We start from the raw sequence: 19,123 nt of genomic DNA on the forward strand, positions 1-19,123 counted from the left end.
CGCACTTTTAAACAAGAGTTCATATCTACATTTTGGATATTTTACTCTTCCGGATGAGAAATGTTGAATTCCGAATATAGTAAAGAAAGCAGAGATCAGCTCAAATTTGTGCTCAGGTACCTTCCTGAATTGGAACACTTACTTTGTTGGCCTTACTCACAATGAATAAGTGTTCAAAATGAGTATTCTTCATTTGCTCTGTTGGGACAATTCATGGAATAAGGAACTGCGCTATAGAAGTAGTCATATTCCATGTGCATATAAATGGTAGAGTTGGGTTTCTTGGAAAGTATAATGGATTTTTTTATCAAAAGCCATATGTGTTTTGTTTGTCTAGAAACTCTATAAAAAAGCTTGGGAAATCAGCAAGCCCATTGGATATACTTTGGATGAGAAATATATTCCAGTTGTTGGAGCGAAGCGTGCAAACTACATAAATAGTGAGGTTAGTATGAGTTTTCCATTCTTTCTCTTTTTTTCCTATATGTTGTTAGAATGAACTTTAAAATTTCCACATTAATATTTTGCAGCTTAAATATAAGGAAATATATGAGAAGCTGAAAGGCCATTACCTGGCTGGGAAGGAGATTGGTGATTTCCCTAGTGTCATTCATTCGCTAGCATTCCAGAAAATGAGGAGCGCGGTAAGGAGAGGATTAGTCTTGCTGTAGTATCTTCCATTTTCTTTATTTTAGTGTGACATATTTAAACATAAATAATGCAATGCTTAATAACATCAGTAGAAGTGTTTTCAATGTTTGTTTCCTGAATGGTTATTTTCTACATGGGTTGAATAATTGAACTTGAAATGATGTAGATTAAGAAGGGATTTGTTTAGCTATTACGCATATTAGAATAGAGAAAAAAACTTTTTTCTATTTCAGTTTAAGAATCTGAGCAGTAAGAAATACTGCATGTAAAAAAAAAAAGTGTTACTATTGAATTGAAGTAGGAATTTAAGAACTGGAAAAGTAAATGCACATTTGGTATTTTGTTATTATCACCACTACACATATAGCATGTCATGCAGGGCATAAAGTTAGTATAATCCCAAATATTCTATCTTCATTCGGACAGGGAGTTTTAACTAGGTTAAAAACATGTTTGTAGAATGTGACTTTTTTTATCTTCAAGTCTTGTTAATTAGCTCACCAGCTGTTAAATCTGTAAGAAGGTCATTCAGAATAAGTCATCATTAATACCGAAGTTAAGATTTCATCCTACTGAATCCCATGGGAGCTTAGCTGCTAAGTCCAGAAAGCATGTCTCAGATTATGCTATAACCTGTAGCCTATTATAGTCAAAATTATGTGGAAAACCACTTCTCTCTTCTGACCTTTTCCCCAATCTTTCCTTTTTAGTTGGCATACAGAAAGAATTATGAAGACACCAAAGCAAATGTCCATATTCCAAGTGACATGATGAATCACGTGCTAGCCAAGAAGTGCCAGTATATCCTCAGTGATCTTGAATACCGAACTTACTTCCATCAGTGGAATTGTTCACCTGAAGAAAATGATGTTGTTCAAGCCAGAAAAGCCCAGGAAATTTTGAGTGATGTATGTGTTTCATTTATTTGTTTCATATTTTAGTAGCCTTTCATGTCATTTTTTCCAAGGTATTTAAATATAAAATACTTTCAAATATCTTCCATAGTATTTAAATATGAAATTAATAACCACGGTCTTAGATTGCTTAGTAGCATGGTACCGAAAATTACATTTTTACAGTTTTCTTCGGGACATTTTAATGGTCTGGTTGTTTAGTATTCATTTGTAAATTGGAAAAATTTTAAGTTAACGTTTATGAAACCTTCCCAAAGGTCACTGCTATAAACACTTACTCTCTTTTTGACTGGATGAGACTGTATAGAAAGCTTACCATCTGGCACATGCAGGGAAGAGATGTGGATGTACCATGGTACAGTCAGAATGTTGCTACACTGCAGTGATCCTTATGTATTGTAATTGGGAATGTTGTAATGTGCACAGGGGCCAGGACAGCATCCACAGTCCTCCTGGATCCAGTGGGTCTGGAGAAGACTCCTCTGCATTTGTTCGGGGTTGAGCGAATGGCACACTGAACTACGACACTTTTTCATAGTACATAGTCAACAGTATCTCAACTTGGGCCAACCAACCTTCCTAATAAAATCTGATGATGTATTAATTGCCTGGCCTATTATTATGCTGTATCATTTCGTTTAGTTTCCCTTGCCAATCCTGTGGGTAAAAATCATTGAGTCAAACTGTGATGGGCTAGTCTTCTCTGTGCTCACATTTAAGCTTCCAAATAGATTGGAATTACTGAATGAGCCTGGTTCAGATTCAGTGGTAACCTTCTGCATTGAGTTTGCACAAGTGGAAGATACTGAATATAGAGAAGAAACAAATACTACTTTCTTCAAGCAGACAGCAAATTTCTTTCTAACTAAATAGTCTGTTTTCTTCCATATAGGTGGTGTATAAAGATGACTTAAATTGGCTGAAGGGACTTGGATGTTACGTCTGGGATACTCCACAAATCCTGCATGCTAAAAAATCCTATGACCTCCAGAGCCAAGTAAGTGTGGTTTCCTCAAATAAGTAAATATTTATAAGATTTTGTTCTTCCATTTATGATTCACTGGGACTGACACCTGTCCTAGTCCAGAGCAGAATGAAGTAATTCCTATTACATCAGAAATATTTTGTTCAAACCATTGTAATGCGCCTTTCAGTTTCATCTGTAGAGACATGATCGCTTTTGTTATTGAAGGAGCAGAAAACTTAGGAGAATGGAAGGACAGCAAGGTTGTGTGTTTTAACAGTGAGAAGATAACATTTTGTTTTTCTGTATGCCACCCTGTGCACAACATATTTCAGCGAGTCATTTATGTTGGGAAAATAGTGTCTCTTGCCCTGCTAATTGTACTCTTCGCCTACTAGATGCTGTAGAGTAGTGTGCAATTTTCATTATTCCTTAGTTCATACTGGCTATATATTAAGTATTTCTTTTCTATGACCTGTCACTTTTAAAGTTGGTCTTAACTACACCTTAATCCTGGGCTTCAGTTGTTTAGAATTGATTTTAAAGGAAGCTGGCAGGGAATTTCCTGGTCATTTTCAGCATTAATGTTTGTTTTGTTTTGTTTTGTTTCCTTAGATAAAATATACAGCAGCAGGAAAAGAGAATTTGCAGAACTTTGGTGTTGTTACTGACACACCTCTCTATGTGACTGCAGTGCAGAGTGGTGTAAATGCTAGTGATGTGAGTCTCCCCACTTTTTCTACTCAGGCTTTTCCCCATGCTCCTTCTGAGAATTGAAACAAGTTAACTGAATCTGTCTTTCATATTACAGGTGAAATACAAGCAAGATTACCACAAAACGAAGGACAAGTATACAACTGTGACTGAAACAGTGGATTCTGAAAGAGTTCAAAATTTGAAACATCTCTTTAGCAATGTAAGTATTTCTACACGTTTTTTTTTCTCTTAAGGTGCTACTGTGTGGGATATTTATTTTGTTTGTTCACTCTGAAGATAAATGTCCAAACATGGATCTTATCAAAGCTAGTGATAGTCCTCTGCATTGCTTGAGTATGGGGAAGATGCTGTATTTCAGGCAGAGGGCATATTTTCTTACTGTAGTTCCAGTCTCGTCAAAATACATGCATTAATAAATGGATTCCCTGAAGAAAATTGCAGCTGAACAAAATTAAGACCTTGTATGAGAATGGGCATGAATGGTTAGAAAGCATTTTTATCACCCTTTATGTGCACTGTCAAGATTAAGCTAGTGTACAGCCTTTTGATATTAAGTAATAGTTATGGCGTATAAATAAAAACAGACGGGCTTTTCATTTCTATTGGTCATTGGTTATTACCCAGGAGAAGAATTTTTCCGCTCACAGAGACTTTCTATTTCCCCATAGAATCTCTACAAGAAAGCCTGGGAAAAAGTGAAAGCTACTGGCTATCTAATGCCCTCTGATGCTGTATCCCTAGCTCGTGCAAAAGAACTGAAGCATAATGCTAGTATTGTAAGTGTATAAAATATTTTCTTTTTTTTAATGAGATCATCAATTCTAGCAATGAAATGTTTAATGCCTTGCATATCCTGTAGGTATAAAAAAGGGGTTTTTAAATTATCTTCTCTTTTTAATTTAGATATAATATGTATCTTTAGATAATCAGCTTTCTGTGATAATCATTTGGATAACAGTTAGTCCCTTGCTGCTTCTTTTCATGGAAAAAATATCACATTTTATAGTAATAGAAACTGTTTCTTGAAAATGTCTGGTTAGGTTTTTTTTTTTTAGTCTAAATTGCATAAGCATGCAGGTCAGAAAAACACCAAATGTCTTTAAATGATGCTTTACCAAGTATAGAAGAACATAATCTTATGCTTTACTGAACTGAGGCTTATGAGAGGTCACTCTCTTCATGGCTACCTTTAAATGAAAGAGCTGGAAAAATAATTAAATAGCTTATTCTACTTCTATTTTCTTCTAGTCAACTTGTTATTTTTACAACATGATAGTTATGAAGTGCTTTCTTTGCCATTTAAAATAAATAGAATACCAAGATCCTGCTTTAAAGGCTTTCTCTGCTTGTTGGACTCAGTTAAATATTTTGCTTACTGTTGAACTTTGTTCCAAAAATACAGTTGATTCATGGAGTCAGTTATTTGCTGCCTTTCTTTGCATCTGCTTAGGTAAAATACCGAGAAGAATATGATAAGTTTAAAGCACTGTACACGCTACCCAGAGGTGTTGAGGATGATCCCAATACAGCAAGGTGCCTTAGAGTTGGAAAACTTAATATTGATGTAAGTGTTGTTTACTGATCTGTGTTTTCCTGATAAAACCATACTTATCTCAGAAGAGGCTACTCAAAGGATCCACGTGCCTTCATTCAGATAGCACATTTCCACATCATTTGGCAGTGTTCAGTATTTGCTAAATTCTATAATACACCTACAAATGTCTTTTCAAGCCTGTGACTAAACTGTTAAATTGCCTGCATGGCTAAACCTTTAGTGTAGTATGTTTATGTATAAAACAGAGCACTACATAGTCTACCTCCTTTTAACAAGTGAATACAGTGAAAACTTGACAAATCACATTTTAGCACCACTGTTAAGGTTCTGCAAATTATTTTTAGAGCAGGCAAGTTGTAAATTTTAGTCATAGCCAAAGTAATTGCTCTCCCACTAACATTGCATGAAAATATCAATAATTTTGCTTCAAATTTATTAGTAGTTAATGCTTTAGACTATTTGTCCACATTATTAATGTACTGCTTTAACTCTGTAGCGTCTGTACAAGGAAGTCTATGAAAAGAATAAAGCCAAGATCCACATTATTCCCGACATGGTGGACATAATTTCTGCTAAGGATGCACAGAAAAAAGTCAGTGAAATTGATTACCGCACACATCTCCATGAATGGATCTGTCTTCCAGATCTTCAAATCAATGCCCATGTTCGAAAAGTAACTGATCAACTCAGTGATGTAAGTTCACAAATCATGTGTTTGTGGCTCACTTTTAAAAAAGATTCTTGCATTTATGCTCTGTTAGAGGAAATGATTTAGCAAAAACTTAGTTGGAGCACTCTGAAGTTGCCACTAGGATCCGTTGTATTATGCACTGCTAAATAGCATCTGTATCATGTTTTTGTAACACTTGACAATAAGTACATAGTTGAGATACGGCTTAGTATGCATAATTTCAGTGTTATCAGTGTAGGCATTGGGTCATAACATTACAGTTCTACCAGTTCAGCCATCCCTGTCTGTAAATCGTCCTTTATTATTTGGTTGCATAAGATGTGGAAACTTTGGAAGTTTGAGAAAATCCTGGTGGTGCAAAGCTTCTACGCACTTGGCTTGCATAGGTCAGTCCAGGAGTAGGCCAGCAATCTATCAGTAAATCATTGCCCAGTAGAATATGCAAGTAGTTTTTTTAAAAATCGTTGTGTTTTTTTTATTTATTGGCCAAACTGAAAAAATGAAGAAAAATTATTTAAATTCCCAAAGGAATTGTTTTGATATTCTCAAGCCAAAAAAAAGTCAAAATACCGGAAACTTTACTTGCCATCATTTGACAGTTGTGTTTCACACTGATTTAGCAATAAGGGATTAGATCCTAGTGGAAGTCTTACAGATTGTTTCTTTGCTCTGATACATTAGGTGTTATACAAGGATGATCTTAACTGGCTGAAAGGCATTGGCTGCTTTGTGTGGGACACTCCTGAAATTCTCCATGCCAAACATGCCTATGATCTTCGCAGTGATGTGAGTGGATACACTGGTTTTGCTTCTTAGGTTTTTTTTCACTCCACTGTATTAAAAGGATGGAGTAGCTTTATTCTACTCCAGATATAATCTGGAAAATGTTACGTATCCTTCTCTACTGAAGTATTCATTAAAGAACCATATATGGTTATTTAAACTTTGCTGCTCTAGAAGTAGATATTGTCAGGTTACATCCCATTCAGGAAAGTATTAAGCATATGTTTGAATACTTGTCTTCTCAGAAAAGCACTTAAAACAGTAATTCTTCATTCAGAAGCCCTGAAGTAAAGCAGAAATGGTGCAGAATTCATATTTTTAAAAAGTATTTTGATGTTGATTTTATGATTTCTTAAGATTTTATTACACATCCTTAGTTTGGGATTAAGCCATTAAAATAGGAGAATAACCATTCTGGGTTTTGAGAATATATGTCCCTTCATAAGTTCTGTATTAGAAGTATGTTGGGTATTTATCATATGGTACATATGCCTATTCTGTGAATGAGTATTGACATTTCCTGATGTTCCTTGATAAAACTTATCAGCTGTTCTTATCTGATGAGGTGCCATGTTCATTTATTCAGCCATAGTTTCAATACACTTCCTGTTTAAATGCTGGTTCACTAGTAGAATAGTTCAGTAATAAAATAAATAGTAAATATAATCAATTCAATTAACAATGACTAGCCTTACTGGTTAGAGCTCTTGAATTTCTCTCTGCAGATTAAGTACAAATCTAAGGCAGAAAAAATGAAAAGTGACTACACTGTGGTCATGGAAACTCCTGTCTATGTCCAGAATGTCCTCAGTGGCTTGAATTTAAGTGAAGTAAGTATTTGTATCACCTTTCACCCCCAATATTGCATATGCCATTACCTCACAAGTTCTAGAAATGTGACTTTTAATATTTTTTAATAATTTTATTTTAATAATTTAATCATTGCTGGTTATCTACAACTCGTTGCCTATGCCCTTATAAAGATATGAGAATACAGTCACTAAAATCATTAGTTGCCTGAATCCAAAAGACTTCCATTCAGTTTTTTAGGAGAAAATCCTGTATGTATGCAAACAATATATACTGTGAGAGAACATCACAATTATGATTCTCCTCTAATTACTTTTTCTTTTTCTCAGGCTGTCTATCGTGGTGAATATATGCACAATGTTAAAGGCAAAATGATTCCTACTGATAAAACAGTAGATTTGGAGCGGGCATATCATGCAAACAAAATACAGAGTGAAGTAAGTATAAAACTTTTGGGCCCACAGAGTTTCAGATATTCAAAAAGCAAATTCTTTAAAAGTTAATGTCTGTAACTTTTCAGATAAAGAAGCTAGATTTCACTGCTCTAAAATGAAAGTGGGAAAATGTCCTCATTTAAGCTACAAGTATGCATTATAATGCAGACATGGGGGAAATCTTTTGCCAATTGTGATTAAGAGATTTCCTATGCAGCTAATGAATACTGTCAAATATTACACACAGTTGTCACAAACTCTCTTTTTCTCTCTTCTCTTGCAGAATTTGTATCGCTGGGCTGGTGTGAATGCTCTACCTACTGGATACACCCTTCCCACAGATACTCCCAGCTTTCAGCATGCTAAACATGTCCAATACATCGGCAGTGATGTAAGTAACGTACTAAGTCCTTCTACAACATGAATTGCAAGGGAATATTTGATGCCCATCCTGTATGAGATATAACTGTTTGAGACAGTTCTTTCTCAGATACGAAATTGCTTGTCAGAGAGCAACAAGAGTGGGGTAGTTCCATGTGGATGCCTGAGCCAGGAACTGAGGGTGACCATGACATAGGCAGTGAGCTCATCATCCACAGTGAAGTCCCACTGTACCTGAATGGAGTGGGCAGAACAGGTTGCTGATAACAGGTTGCATCAACAGTCCCAAACAAGGTGAAGAACTGGGGCCAAGGTCCATCCAGGGGGATCCAGTCAGGAGCTGCAGGAAACAGAGCAGAGATGGGAGACAAGCTACCTACAACATAGGTGCAAGGTAAATCCAGGAGACAGGGCTAGAGACAAGTTACCAATAACACAGGACCAATGTCCATCCAGAAAATGAGGATATAGACAGGGCTGAAGACAGGTGTGCTTATGTTATGGTTTAACCCCAGCCAGCAACTAAGGACCACGCAGCCGCTCACTCACTTCCCCCCACCCCGAGCGATGGGGAGAGAATCGGAAGGAAAAAGGTAAAACTCATGGGTTGAGATAAAGACAGTTTAATAGAACAGAAAGGAAGAAACTAATAATGGTAGTAATAACAATAATAAAATGACAATAATAATAAAAGGATTGGAATACACAAAACAAGTGATGCACAATGCAATTGCTTACTACTCGCCGACTGATGCCAAGTTAGTTCCCAAGCAGCGATCCCCCCAGGCCAACTCCCCCCAGTTTATATACTGGGCATGACGTCACATGGTATGCAATATCCCTTTGGCCAGTCTGGGTTAGCTGCCCTGGCTGTGTCCCCTCCCAACTTCTTGTGCCCTTCCAGCCTTCTTGCTGGCTGGGCATGAGAAGCTGAAAAGTCCTTGACTTACCATGAACACTGCTCAGCAGCAACTAAAAACATCAGTGTGTTATCAACATTCTTCTCATACTGAATCCAAAACATAGAACTGTGCCAGCTACTAGGAAGAAAATTAACTCTATCCCAGCCAAAACCAGGACAGCTTACAACATAGCTCAGGCAAGGCCTGACATCCCAGGTGTGGCTAGTCAGGGCAATTAAATCTTATTAGTGCACTCAAGCCCCAACATTGGTAATGTGTGCCTTAACAGAATTTAAATGTTACCAAAGCCAATAATTATCTGAAGCAATTACTATCAAAATATAAATTTCCTCAGGCAGATGCAAATATCTTATTAGATGCAAGAGAAATTTAAAACGTTATTAATCTTGGGCCACATAACAGTAAAAATAATGATGACGTGATGTGTAGTGTATTTAACTATGATATAGCTAAATCTCACGTGTTTATCTCTCAAAAAAATCTTGCTCTCTATACTGCATAAATTACTGTCAGAACTGCAGTGTAAGTAGAATCACAATCAAATTTAGTTTCTCTATGTTTTTATTCCTTTTTCCACTTTATAGCTGAAATATAAAGAAGCCTATGAACACATGAAAGCTAAAGGATATACTCTGGGACCTAAAGATGTTGGGTTTGAAAATGTGAAGAAAGTGAATCAAGTCACTAATGAGGTACAGTAAATATATGTATTTGCTTTCAGTTGTATTTGTAGTGCCCAAAATATGAATGATGAGAGTATATTGACTGGGAATGTTGTAGGGTCCCTGTTCTTTGAGGCTTTTAAGAGCAGTTTAGAAAAATATCCATCAGGAATGGTAGGGGATCATTGATGCAGGCTTGGAGTTGGGCTGTATGGCTCTTTAAAGTTCTTGATAACTCTAACTTTCTGTAATCCTGTAAAACTGTTACCATAATATAAAATAAGCTTAACTTTATTAACTGATCCGCAACTTGATTAAAGTTGCATAGAAATTATTGTATCTGTATGACATTGGGTCTTGATAGTCTTAGGTTTTATATATACGTACTCAGTTCTTTGGTCATTGGCTTTAATAGGACAAAAATTAAACATACATATTTACGTGTCTGTAGGATTAGTGTCTCACATTCTCCATGTATTAGAGGTGCTGCTATCAAAAACAGTTGTGGAAAATCTTTGCCTGGTTAGAAAATAGTATATTTGCTCTGTTTTCTCTGGTAGTTATGTAACACCTAGCAAAAAACCTGCCCTGAAAAGAGAAGTACTTACACTCTGCCAATCTGCTTGCCATTTTAAGTTTTTAACATGTAGAATGTTGTCTCCTTTGATACAGAGGTTGTATCGAGCAACATACCACAAGTACAAGGACAAGATTCATACCACTCCAGACACACCAGAAATCCGTCAAGTCAGAGCAACACAGGAAGCTGTCAGTGATGTATGTGTCTTTCTAACATAAAAAAAAAAAACAGAAGAGATTTAGAATATTCAGCACGACCAACATGTGAAATGCTATTTTTCTCTTTGTCTTTCAGCTGATCTACAAGTCAGATTTCTTTAGGATGCAGGGACACTTGATTTCATTGCCATACACTCCTCAGGTGTTGCACTGCCGCTATGTTGGGGACATCACAAGTGATGTAAGCATCTTCTGTTGAGACACCTGGTATTTGAATACAACAGGTCTAATACTTTTATACTGAAAGTGGAATTTGGCTTCTATCATTTACATTCTATTCTGTAATAGATAAATGCTTTGTAACTGTTCAGGGACTGATTAATGAAATTATCCCAAAAGTTAACTTTTGATTTTTCTTTTTCGAATTGCCTGATAGAATAAATACAAGGAGGATCTGAAGTGGTTGAAGGGCTTGGGTTGCTTTCTGTATGATACTCCTGATATGGTCCGTGCTCGTCATCTGCGTAAGCTTTGGGTAAGATTTTTCTTCTGAGAACCGTGTATAACAATTATTGATTTATTTACATGCATGCTATGTACTTCCAGGAAGTTAAGTACATGAAAATGAGTAAAGACTTATGACAGAATTTCTCGCCATGCAACTAGTTAGTTGTTTCAAAGTGCTGTTAGGTTACACTGTAAAATTTTCTTTACTACCAAGAATAATAACAGCTTCCTAAGTGATACTGCTTTTCTCTTTCAGTCTAATTATATATACACAGATACTGCAAAGAAGATGTGGGCTAAATACAATGTGGTATTGGATACTCCTGGATACAGAGCAGTTCAGGAACTAAAAACCCATTTGAGTGAAGTAAGTTCTGTATTATTTTTGCACATCCTTGTTAGCTATAAGCCCAGACCCTCTCACTGTTTTTTCTGAAATATGTGAGATGTTATAATTGCAAAGCTGTGGTTGTTTGGCTGCTAAATGAACATATGTAACAGAAGAAATAATTCATACACCTGTCTTTTTCCAGCTGGTTTACAGAGCTGCAGGCAAGGAGCTGAAGACAAAATACACTTCCATCCTTGATACGCCTGACTTCTTAAGAGCCAAGCAAGGACAAAAAATACAAAGCCAGGTGAAAAATTTGACTAATTAAAAAAAAAAAAACTATCAGGGGATCCCTCTTAATATAGCCTTAAAGTACAGCAAAATCCTTCCAGACCATTTCAAACCAATGTAGAATTTCTGCAGAGGATGTTTAAAGTGACTATTCCTCATTTTTAAGTGGCCATGAATTTTCATATTGACCATGTCTCTGTAATGGACATGTTCGGTTTTGTCCATCTGAAACAGAGCACTGAACCCTGGTACAGTTCTGTTCCAATTCTCTGAAACTCTGACTTCATCAGAGGAATAAATATTTTTATTCATCTACCTTTATCCATCAACATTTCTTTATTGATATAGTAGTTCATTATCTGAGTTACTAGCTACAAATTTTGTGGTATTTTTAAATTTGCAGAACAAAATGAAGATACTCACCAGAGAAAAACAGACCTTATGGATGCTTTTGTTTAAAGCTAGGTCTGGATGTAGGGCAGAGAGGTCATTAATGTCACATTAATTTGACTTCTTGGTTTCTGAGCATGTTACTGGCAGTTACAGAATATCAAGTATGAACTGAGATAGTAAGGAAGAGGAAAGGGCACATTATTTTTTCCTGGGGTAAATCTTGTGGTTATCTATACATTGTGAATTTACAGTCATTTTTCAGAGAGATAAAGTAAAACTTATTTGAAATGTATATTTTTTGATTCTTTTCTTCTTGCTGCAGTACTTGTACGTGGAACTTGCCACAAAAGAGAGACCTCATCATCATGCTGGTGGTCAGACTCCAGCCTTTACCCATGCTAGGCATGTAAAGGACATGGTCAGTGAGGTAAGATATTTGGGGTTTTTTGTTTGGTACCACTATGCTGAACTGTTTAGAAGTTTTATTTCTAATTTCAGTGATAGTTTCAAGGCTCAGATCTGTTTACCCTTCATTTAGTTTTCTGTCTCTTATGCTTAAGTTCCACATTTCTTTTATAAGTTGTGGTAAAAGAGTACACTTATTAATATGTTTTAGTATTTTATAAGATACCTGTTTCTAAGTGCTTGTTTGCAGAATCTGAGGTACACTGGCTGCAAGGCCAGGAAGACCTAGAAAGAGCTGAACAGCTGAGCTTGGTTCCCAAAGTTTTGACAGAAGTGCTTTGCAAGAATGACTTTATGCAGTCAGTGTAGCACCCCTAGGTGTTAATATAATCCCAGATTAGCAAATGCTTCTAAGACTAAAGATACAACTTTTCCCTTTTGCTGTCTCTCTTAGAAAAAGTATAAAACCCAGTATGAGAAGATGAAGGACAAATACACGCCTGTCCCGGACACACCAATCTTGATCAGAGCCAAGAGAGCATACCTGAATGCCAGTGATGTATGTAGTCCATGAACACTTTCACTGCTGCTTCTTTTGGTTTCTTTATGAAAAGAACAGAAAAAGGGTCGATGGAGAACAAGCATGCAAAGCATAGAATATCTCAGTGTGGGTCATACATGAGGTCATCCCATTTGCAAGTACATTTCCATTTGATATTTACAGAGATTATTAAGTTTTTACTTGATGTCACTTTAATGCTTTTTTAAAATTTATTATAATTCATTTTCCATTGCACTGAAGTGTGGTCTTACAACAAAGAAAAATAGATTTAAACTAATTTGCTTACACATGAAATCTCCAAATAGCGCGGACTGGAGTGAAATGATTGATGCTGGAGCCAGGATAGAATATGTTTTATCAGATATTTTCATATCAGTTTTGTGTTACAGTAAACTTGCATGTCACTGAGAATGTGCTCATTTTTTAATTTAGAAGTAGATTAGATAGAAAAATTTTATGAGCTGCTGCACATAAGGTTATTAAGGTGAAATTGATTTTTCCTTCAAACATGGAATAGTGATTTGTGATTTAAGGCAATGGCTAAGAGTACTCTACTCATTCGTGAGATCTTTGCTATATATTTCAGATTGCACGTTGTATCCTGAAAGGATATGTGCTGGGCTGGTGTTTTGTTCTACTGATTAGTCTTACTGCTCTCTTAAGTATGATTTTTAAATACCGCAAAGAAGCATCCCAGTTCTCTTGCACATCTGAATTTCTCTTCAGAGGAAGTCTTTCTCCTAAGACTGGAATGATCTTCCTGCTTTCTTCTAGATCAGGACGTGGAAGAAGGGATAAGTAGTTTTTTATGCTAAAAGTGGCACTTTTGCTGTTCTAGAGTAGTCCTGTGATACATGGATGTTTTTTCCTCAGTATTCAGGCTGAAAGTGAACTGGATGCAATGTTGGTTTAGAGGTACCAACTCCTTTTCTCTCTAATTTTCACCATAAGTCTCAGTCAAATTGCAATTGATTGTAAGCAATTGCAGCATCTCAGGGTTTACATTAGGATGTTAGACAGGAACATATCCCTGGATGTCAATCCTAAGAGGTAGGAAATTTAACTAAAACAATTCCTGACAGATAAATATAATATATTCTTTTATATGTTATTTTTCTTACCAGTTACGCTACAAAGAAACCTTTGAGAATGCTAAGGGCAAATACCACACAGTGAAAGATGCTTTGGATATTGTCTATCATCGAAAGGTCACCGATGATATTAGCAGTGTATGTATACGACATTTTCATTCCTAATTAGTGTTTGTCATATAATTACCTAGAATATGCCACTTATGCTATTGCTCTATTTAAGTGTGTCAAATAATTAGAAAAATACGATCAGCACTATTAATATTAACTTCTTTCCTTCTCTGGAAGATTATACACTTGATTGCCTTTGGTGTTACAAAAGTAAATCTCATTTCCACTGTTTTAGTTCTGATTTTTCAGAAAAAGGAATGTCTTGAAACTGTATGGTTTGGAGTGTTCTGTTCTCAGACTGTTTTACTTCATTCTTCAATTTTCTGTGTAGGTGAAATACAAGGAAAATTATATGAGCCAGTTAGGAATCTGGAGATCAATCCCAGACCGTCCAGAGCATTTCCATCATCGCGCAGTCACGGATGCTGTTAGTGATGTGAGTTCAAATAGTTTCTGGATGTGAGAGGTTGAAAGTTATAAGTAGGTTTCCAAATTGAGAACCAAGTCTTACTTCATGAGAAAGGGAAAGTAGCTGAAATTTTTAAAGTGATTTGCACTTTCACCTGGCAGATCTGTGAAATGACAGAGCAAATCAGATGGCTAAAATTACAGCCCTTCTCCTTTTGAAATTAACAGAACAGTCTTAATTAATTTCAGTTGCATTTGCTTAGATTTGTTTGTTAACCCTATAACAACCCTTCATTGTACATAACTGTACATATACAATAACCCCTTAATTGTACAAGAATACATGTTTTTTTAATTCACACAGGAACTCCAATAGCTAATGATAGATTAGGTATGTGACTAGTCTTAGTCCATCAGAAAAGTATGAGTTACTCTAACTTATTTTATAATGGAATAATAATGGATGTAGCTCTGTTTGCTACACCTTGTGTTGAGGTGCCATTTCAGCATTGATCAGCTACCACTTGGTGTCACTTAAAACCGAATCCTTTTACTTCTTTTCTGAAGGTTAAATACAAGGAAGACTTATCATGGCTCAGAGGCATTGGCTGTTATGCATGGGATACTCCAAGTTTAGCTCTGGCAGAAAAGAATAAGGTGCTCTACAGTGGGGTAAGTAAAACAGTCTGAATTGGTGCTAAAGGTTTTATTGACGTTTGCTTATATTGTAGATAAATTTTTCCCAGGAGAATCCAGTTCTAACCTAGACATTGATATGAATAACTCATGGTAAAACTTAATATATAGCTTCTAAAATTTCAGTTCTTACTGTAAAAGAAAACAGAGGCAAAATGATCTTTTACTTATCCCCTCTGTTCCTTGCAAAGCTATCAGCTCCATAGTAATTTTTCTAGTGATTCTAAGTCTAGCTTTAAAATTATGAAGATTTGAAATTTCCATTGCTTTCTTGATGTGCTAGTTCCATCCTGCATACTACATTTACAACTATTTTTTGTTTGTAGATATGTTAAATGCACATATGCAATAATTCTACCATGGTTTTGCTGCAGATTGTTTCTAAAATCATGCTTTCATTGCCCTACCCATCTTTGGAATAACACTGGAATGTTTTTTTCTGTTTGTTTCTTTTTCTCCAGTGTAAGTACAAGGAGATATTTGAGAAGACTAAGTCTCAGTTTCAGTATGTAGCTGACTCTCCAATTAACAAGCATTTTAAACACGCAACTCAGTTGATGGATGGGGTAAGTGATTTTCGTAGAGTCTCGTACTGAAGTAGTAAGTGTGTGTATGTTAATACCGAGTTGAAGGTTCATCTTCCTTATGAAATTGTAAATAAATCAAAATATATTCAGGCTTAAAGATGTCTTAAGGTCAGACTAAAATCGTGAAAGACAAGGTTGTTCTTATTGCCTCTCTGAGTATTAGGACAGGGCAGGTTTACAGTACCTAAAAAGTGAAATCCTGACCCCTGTTCCATTACTTTGTCATTGCAAAGAAACCTCTCTTTTGCTGACTGGTAAATACATGCTAACTTAAACAGTGCTATTTACTTAGTAATACTGATTGTTGATTGTCATGTGAAAACGGTGTAGAGAGAATCACAACTGCTTTCCTGAAACATTGAAAAAAAACTTAATCAGTGTCAGGAAGATAGTATTATGTTCGAAGTTACCATAGCTCTGTTTCATTTCAGATATTTTGCCTTGAATTCTCCCACTCTACTACTTAGTTTTTCTTACTTTTCTCCTGTAGTGCTAAAGAAACTATAAACACAACATAGTAGCAAAGGGGGTTAATGAATGCCCCTGGATCTAAGAGTAAAATCACCAGTGGAGTTTCTAGGAGTAGTGCTGTACACCCACAGGACAAAGCCCATTGAAAAGCACTGTGTTCTAGGTGAATTATCATCAGCTTAGAGTTGACATACCACACCGGCCTCTGATGCTTTTTATTAAAGCAGAGTATACTTAGACTCTCACATCTTGGTGTTTTGTTCTTTTTCACCAGACATTGTTACATTTACTGAGAGGTAAACAATTTATTACAGTATTACCTGTTCTAGGTTAGAAAAACTGTTTCACAACAGATTCCATTCCAGTACCATTCCTGTCATTTCATACGCAATTTGATAAGCAGTGAACCAGAATTTGTTATGGAAGGTTGTTAGTATTCATTCTTCTTATTGTTTGGTAGAGCAAATAAGGAAAAATTTAATGGGAGAAACATGAATGAGTAAAATTTTAGCAACGGGGGCTCCATACATGGAAATGAACTTGCCTAAATGTCTTCTGTTATGTAAGTGAAGTTTTTTGTGATAAGGCATTATAGTTTTTGCTTACAAAATGTCTGATGATAGTATAGCATTGTATTTTACACTTGAATCTCATTCTGTTCTCTTTGTACTCAAATCAAGAAACTAGTTCCATAGAGAGTTGCTTCTGCAGTTATTTTTCATGACGAAAGTAAGTCATAAAATGCCTTATTGAAGAGTGCCAGGGATAGGATATAGGCATCCTTAAATTGTAGATTAGGCATTCCAGTGGAAATTTAGAAATGCATATATTATTTGGAAATGTTTTCTCTCTGTGTTTTTTTAATATATTTTTCTCTTTTGGATATGATCTTCAATCCCAGCCTTTAAGTAGTCTATGTAAAGAGGTTTCAGTGGTTAGAACTATGATCTCTTTGTGTCTTCACTCTTTTTTTATTTGTTACACTGTATTATGCTATTCTGAGCAGAAATTATATAAAGCTGCCTATGAGAAGCTCAAAGATAGGTACAGCGTTATTGTGGATGATCCTAGGAACCTCCTGGCCAAGTGGGGGACTACACTGAGCAGTCAGGTACTGTAGGAGCACTAGCTGGTGCTGCCAGAAAGTGCCTGGTCACTCACAGCTACTCCGTCTGTGTGAAACGTCTATCGCTAGCAGTATCACAGGTTTCACCTGTGATGTTGTGATGTTCTAGTTCAGTTGATCAGACGGTCTTTGTTTTGCCACCCAAAAAGAATTATTACTTTTTGAGTGAGCTAATCTCTACTGTATGTACTTTCATATATTGTGCATCAATTGACATCAGAAATCTAATGCCGCTTGAAGTCAGTGGAGAGGTTTTAAAAAATGCATGTTGTATCATCCATTTATTTTTTATTACCTCTCTTTTAATGACCTTTACAGACATTATCTTCTTACTCATTACTCAAGCAACAGTGACATATTTGGCTTTTGAGTATCCTCACCTTAATCTATAATTTAGTCTTATCTCCCCAAAAATATTTTCACAATTTCGTTTATGGGATAGTATGCAAATCTTTTAATATATATTCTTGACATTCTTAATTATATAGATGTAAGTTGTATGCACATCTGAGTGAATACATACAGTACCTTGCCTAAATCTCTCCACTCTCAAAGTGTCTGGGATCTAGAGCTGCGTTGTTGTTGATGGTGTTCACAAGTCTCTTTTGTGCTTCGTTGCCATTTGCATGAACAGAAAAAATATAAATCCTTTGCCAAGATGCTCCTGCAACATGGATGTAATGAAATTCTGAGGCCAGATATGCTGACAGCACTCTACAACACATACTTATGGAGCCAGGTAATATGAAGAACTGCTGCCGTAGGAGACATTATATATACAAATTAGCTGCTTGGACTTCTAATATTTAATGCTTGGGAGTTCTCTAAATTTCTACCGACATCAGACTCCAGAGTTTTGTCAATGTGCTTAATGCTGGCTATGACAAAGTATTTTTTAAAACAGAATATCTGAAACAACATTTACTGTAACTTGGACTTCACTGAGCTCAGGCTGATCTTGCCTTCATTTTCTCCTTTCATTATAAATAATTGTTATATATACTTCTATATTAAATTTCACATACTTACATAAAGAACAATTTTCCATATATTTAAGATATTGTGTGTTAGCTGTTCCTGATATTTACCTAACCAAATTCTCATTCTGCCACCATTTCTTGGACTGACCACCTCTCATAATGCAAGTCTGTTAATTCAGTATGAACACGAAGAAGTAATTTGGCAAGTAGATTACAACATTTATCTACCACTCTGCCTGAGAATGGTGTCAGATTGTGCCTAGATACAGAACAGAGTCATGTCTCACTTCTAAGTGCTCTTAGAAATGGTATAGGCACACAGGTCCGTAGTAAATCATGTTTTCATCAATTTCCTTCTCTACATACTGCTTTTAAGCAAGGCTAGCAAAGCAGTCCTCATGCAGTCACATAATACAGTTTATTAAAAAAAACCCAAACCTCTCTCCTTTTGCCTGTTCTAGTAAGAATCAGAAGGTAGAAAGTGACTATGATTCATCTATTTATTCATACAGAACAAAGAGCCTAACACATTTATATTTCTGACGATGTAAAAGAAAGCCTGTAATGACTCTGATATATTGTGAAGAATTAATTTGCCATATTCTACCTTCTTTAATATGGATTCCAGCATATATATTTTGGCTGTACCAGTTGGATGAAAATGTGGCTTATTAAATAACTGATACATATTTATTTCTGCTCTGAAATCACAGCTGCTAGCAGTAACCTTACTCTTCAATGGTAAAAATTATTCCTGACTGGACCAGGTGAAACTGGCATATAACATTTAAATTATAAACTGGAAATGCAGCAATAGAAAATAATTACATGAGAGGGAGAGGGGTGTTCTTCTTTGTTAGTATTAGCACAGTTAATAAAATTCTTCACTAATAAGGTACTGAAGTTCTTTACTAGACATTTTTGTTCAATTTATCTGTGGA

The 19,123-nt window shown here is 35.8% G+C and overlaps 1 protein-coding gene across 50 annotated transcripts in view; it reads left to right on the top strand.

The window, feature by feature from the left end:
• NEB (nebulin) overlaps window positions 1-19,123 on the top strand; it is a 130,168-nt gene that overhangs the window by 75,119 nt on the left and 35,926 nt on the right. For 47 of the 50 annotated variants that reach the window (XM_069780649.1, XM_069780656.1, XM_069780652.1 and 44 more), the window contains 26 exons: window positions 338-445; window positions 531-644; window positions 1,362-1,559; window positions 2,458-2,562; window positions 3,145-3,249; window positions 3,341-3,445; window positions 3,915-4,022; window positions 4,697-4,810; window positions 5,298-5,495; window positions 6,174-6,278; window positions 7,001-7,105; window positions 7,415-7,522; window positions 7,803-7,910; window positions 9,408-9,515; window positions 10,158-10,262; window positions 10,360-10,464; window positions 10,660-10,758; window positions 10,987-11,097; window positions 11,264-11,368; window positions 12,068-12,172; window positions 12,605-12,709; window positions 13,837-13,941; window positions 14,246-14,350; window positions 14,890-14,994; window positions 15,480-15,584; window positions 17,083-17,187. In XM_069780649.1, the coding sequence (XP_069636750.1) occupies window positions 338-445; window positions 531-644; window positions 1,362-1,559; window positions 2,458-2,562; window positions 3,145-3,249; window positions 3,341-3,445; window positions 3,915-4,022; window positions 4,697-4,810; window positions 5,298-5,495; window positions 6,174-6,278; window positions 7,001-7,105; window positions 7,415-7,522; window positions 7,803-7,910; window positions 9,408-9,515; window positions 10,158-10,262; window positions 10,360-10,464; window positions 10,660-10,758; window positions 10,987-11,097; window positions 11,264-11,368; window positions 12,068-12,172; window positions 12,605-12,709; window positions 13,837-13,941; window positions 14,246-14,350; window positions 14,890-14,994; window positions 15,480-15,584; window positions 17,083-17,187 (2,949 nt within the window). Of the gene's footprint in view, window positions 1-337; window positions 446-530; window positions 645-1,361; window positions 1,560-2,457; window positions 2,563-3,144; window positions 3,250-3,340; window positions 3,446-3,914; window positions 4,023-4,696; window positions 4,811-5,297; window positions 5,496-6,173; window positions 6,279-7,000; window positions 7,106-7,414; window positions 7,523-7,802; window positions 7,911-9,407; window positions 9,516-10,157; window positions 10,263-10,359; window positions 10,465-10,659; window positions 10,759-10,986; window positions 11,098-11,263; window positions 11,369-12,067; window positions 12,173-12,604; window positions 12,710-13,836; window positions 13,942-14,245; window positions 14,351-14,889; window positions 14,995-15,479; window positions 15,585-17,082; window positions 17,188-17,836; window positions 17,942-19,123 lie in introns of all 50 variants that reach the window. The other 3 variants (XM_069780651.1, XM_069780680.1, XM_069780669.1) reach the window with 1 other exon arrangement.

This window comes from Haliaeetus albicilla, chromosome 4 (assembly GCF_947461875.1).
Source record: "Haliaeetus albicilla chromosome 4, bHalAlb1.1, whole genome shotgun sequence".
Classification (NCBI taxonomy): domain Eukaryota; kingdom Metazoa; phylum Chordata; class Aves; order Accipitriformes; family Accipitridae; genus Haliaeetus; species Haliaeetus albicilla.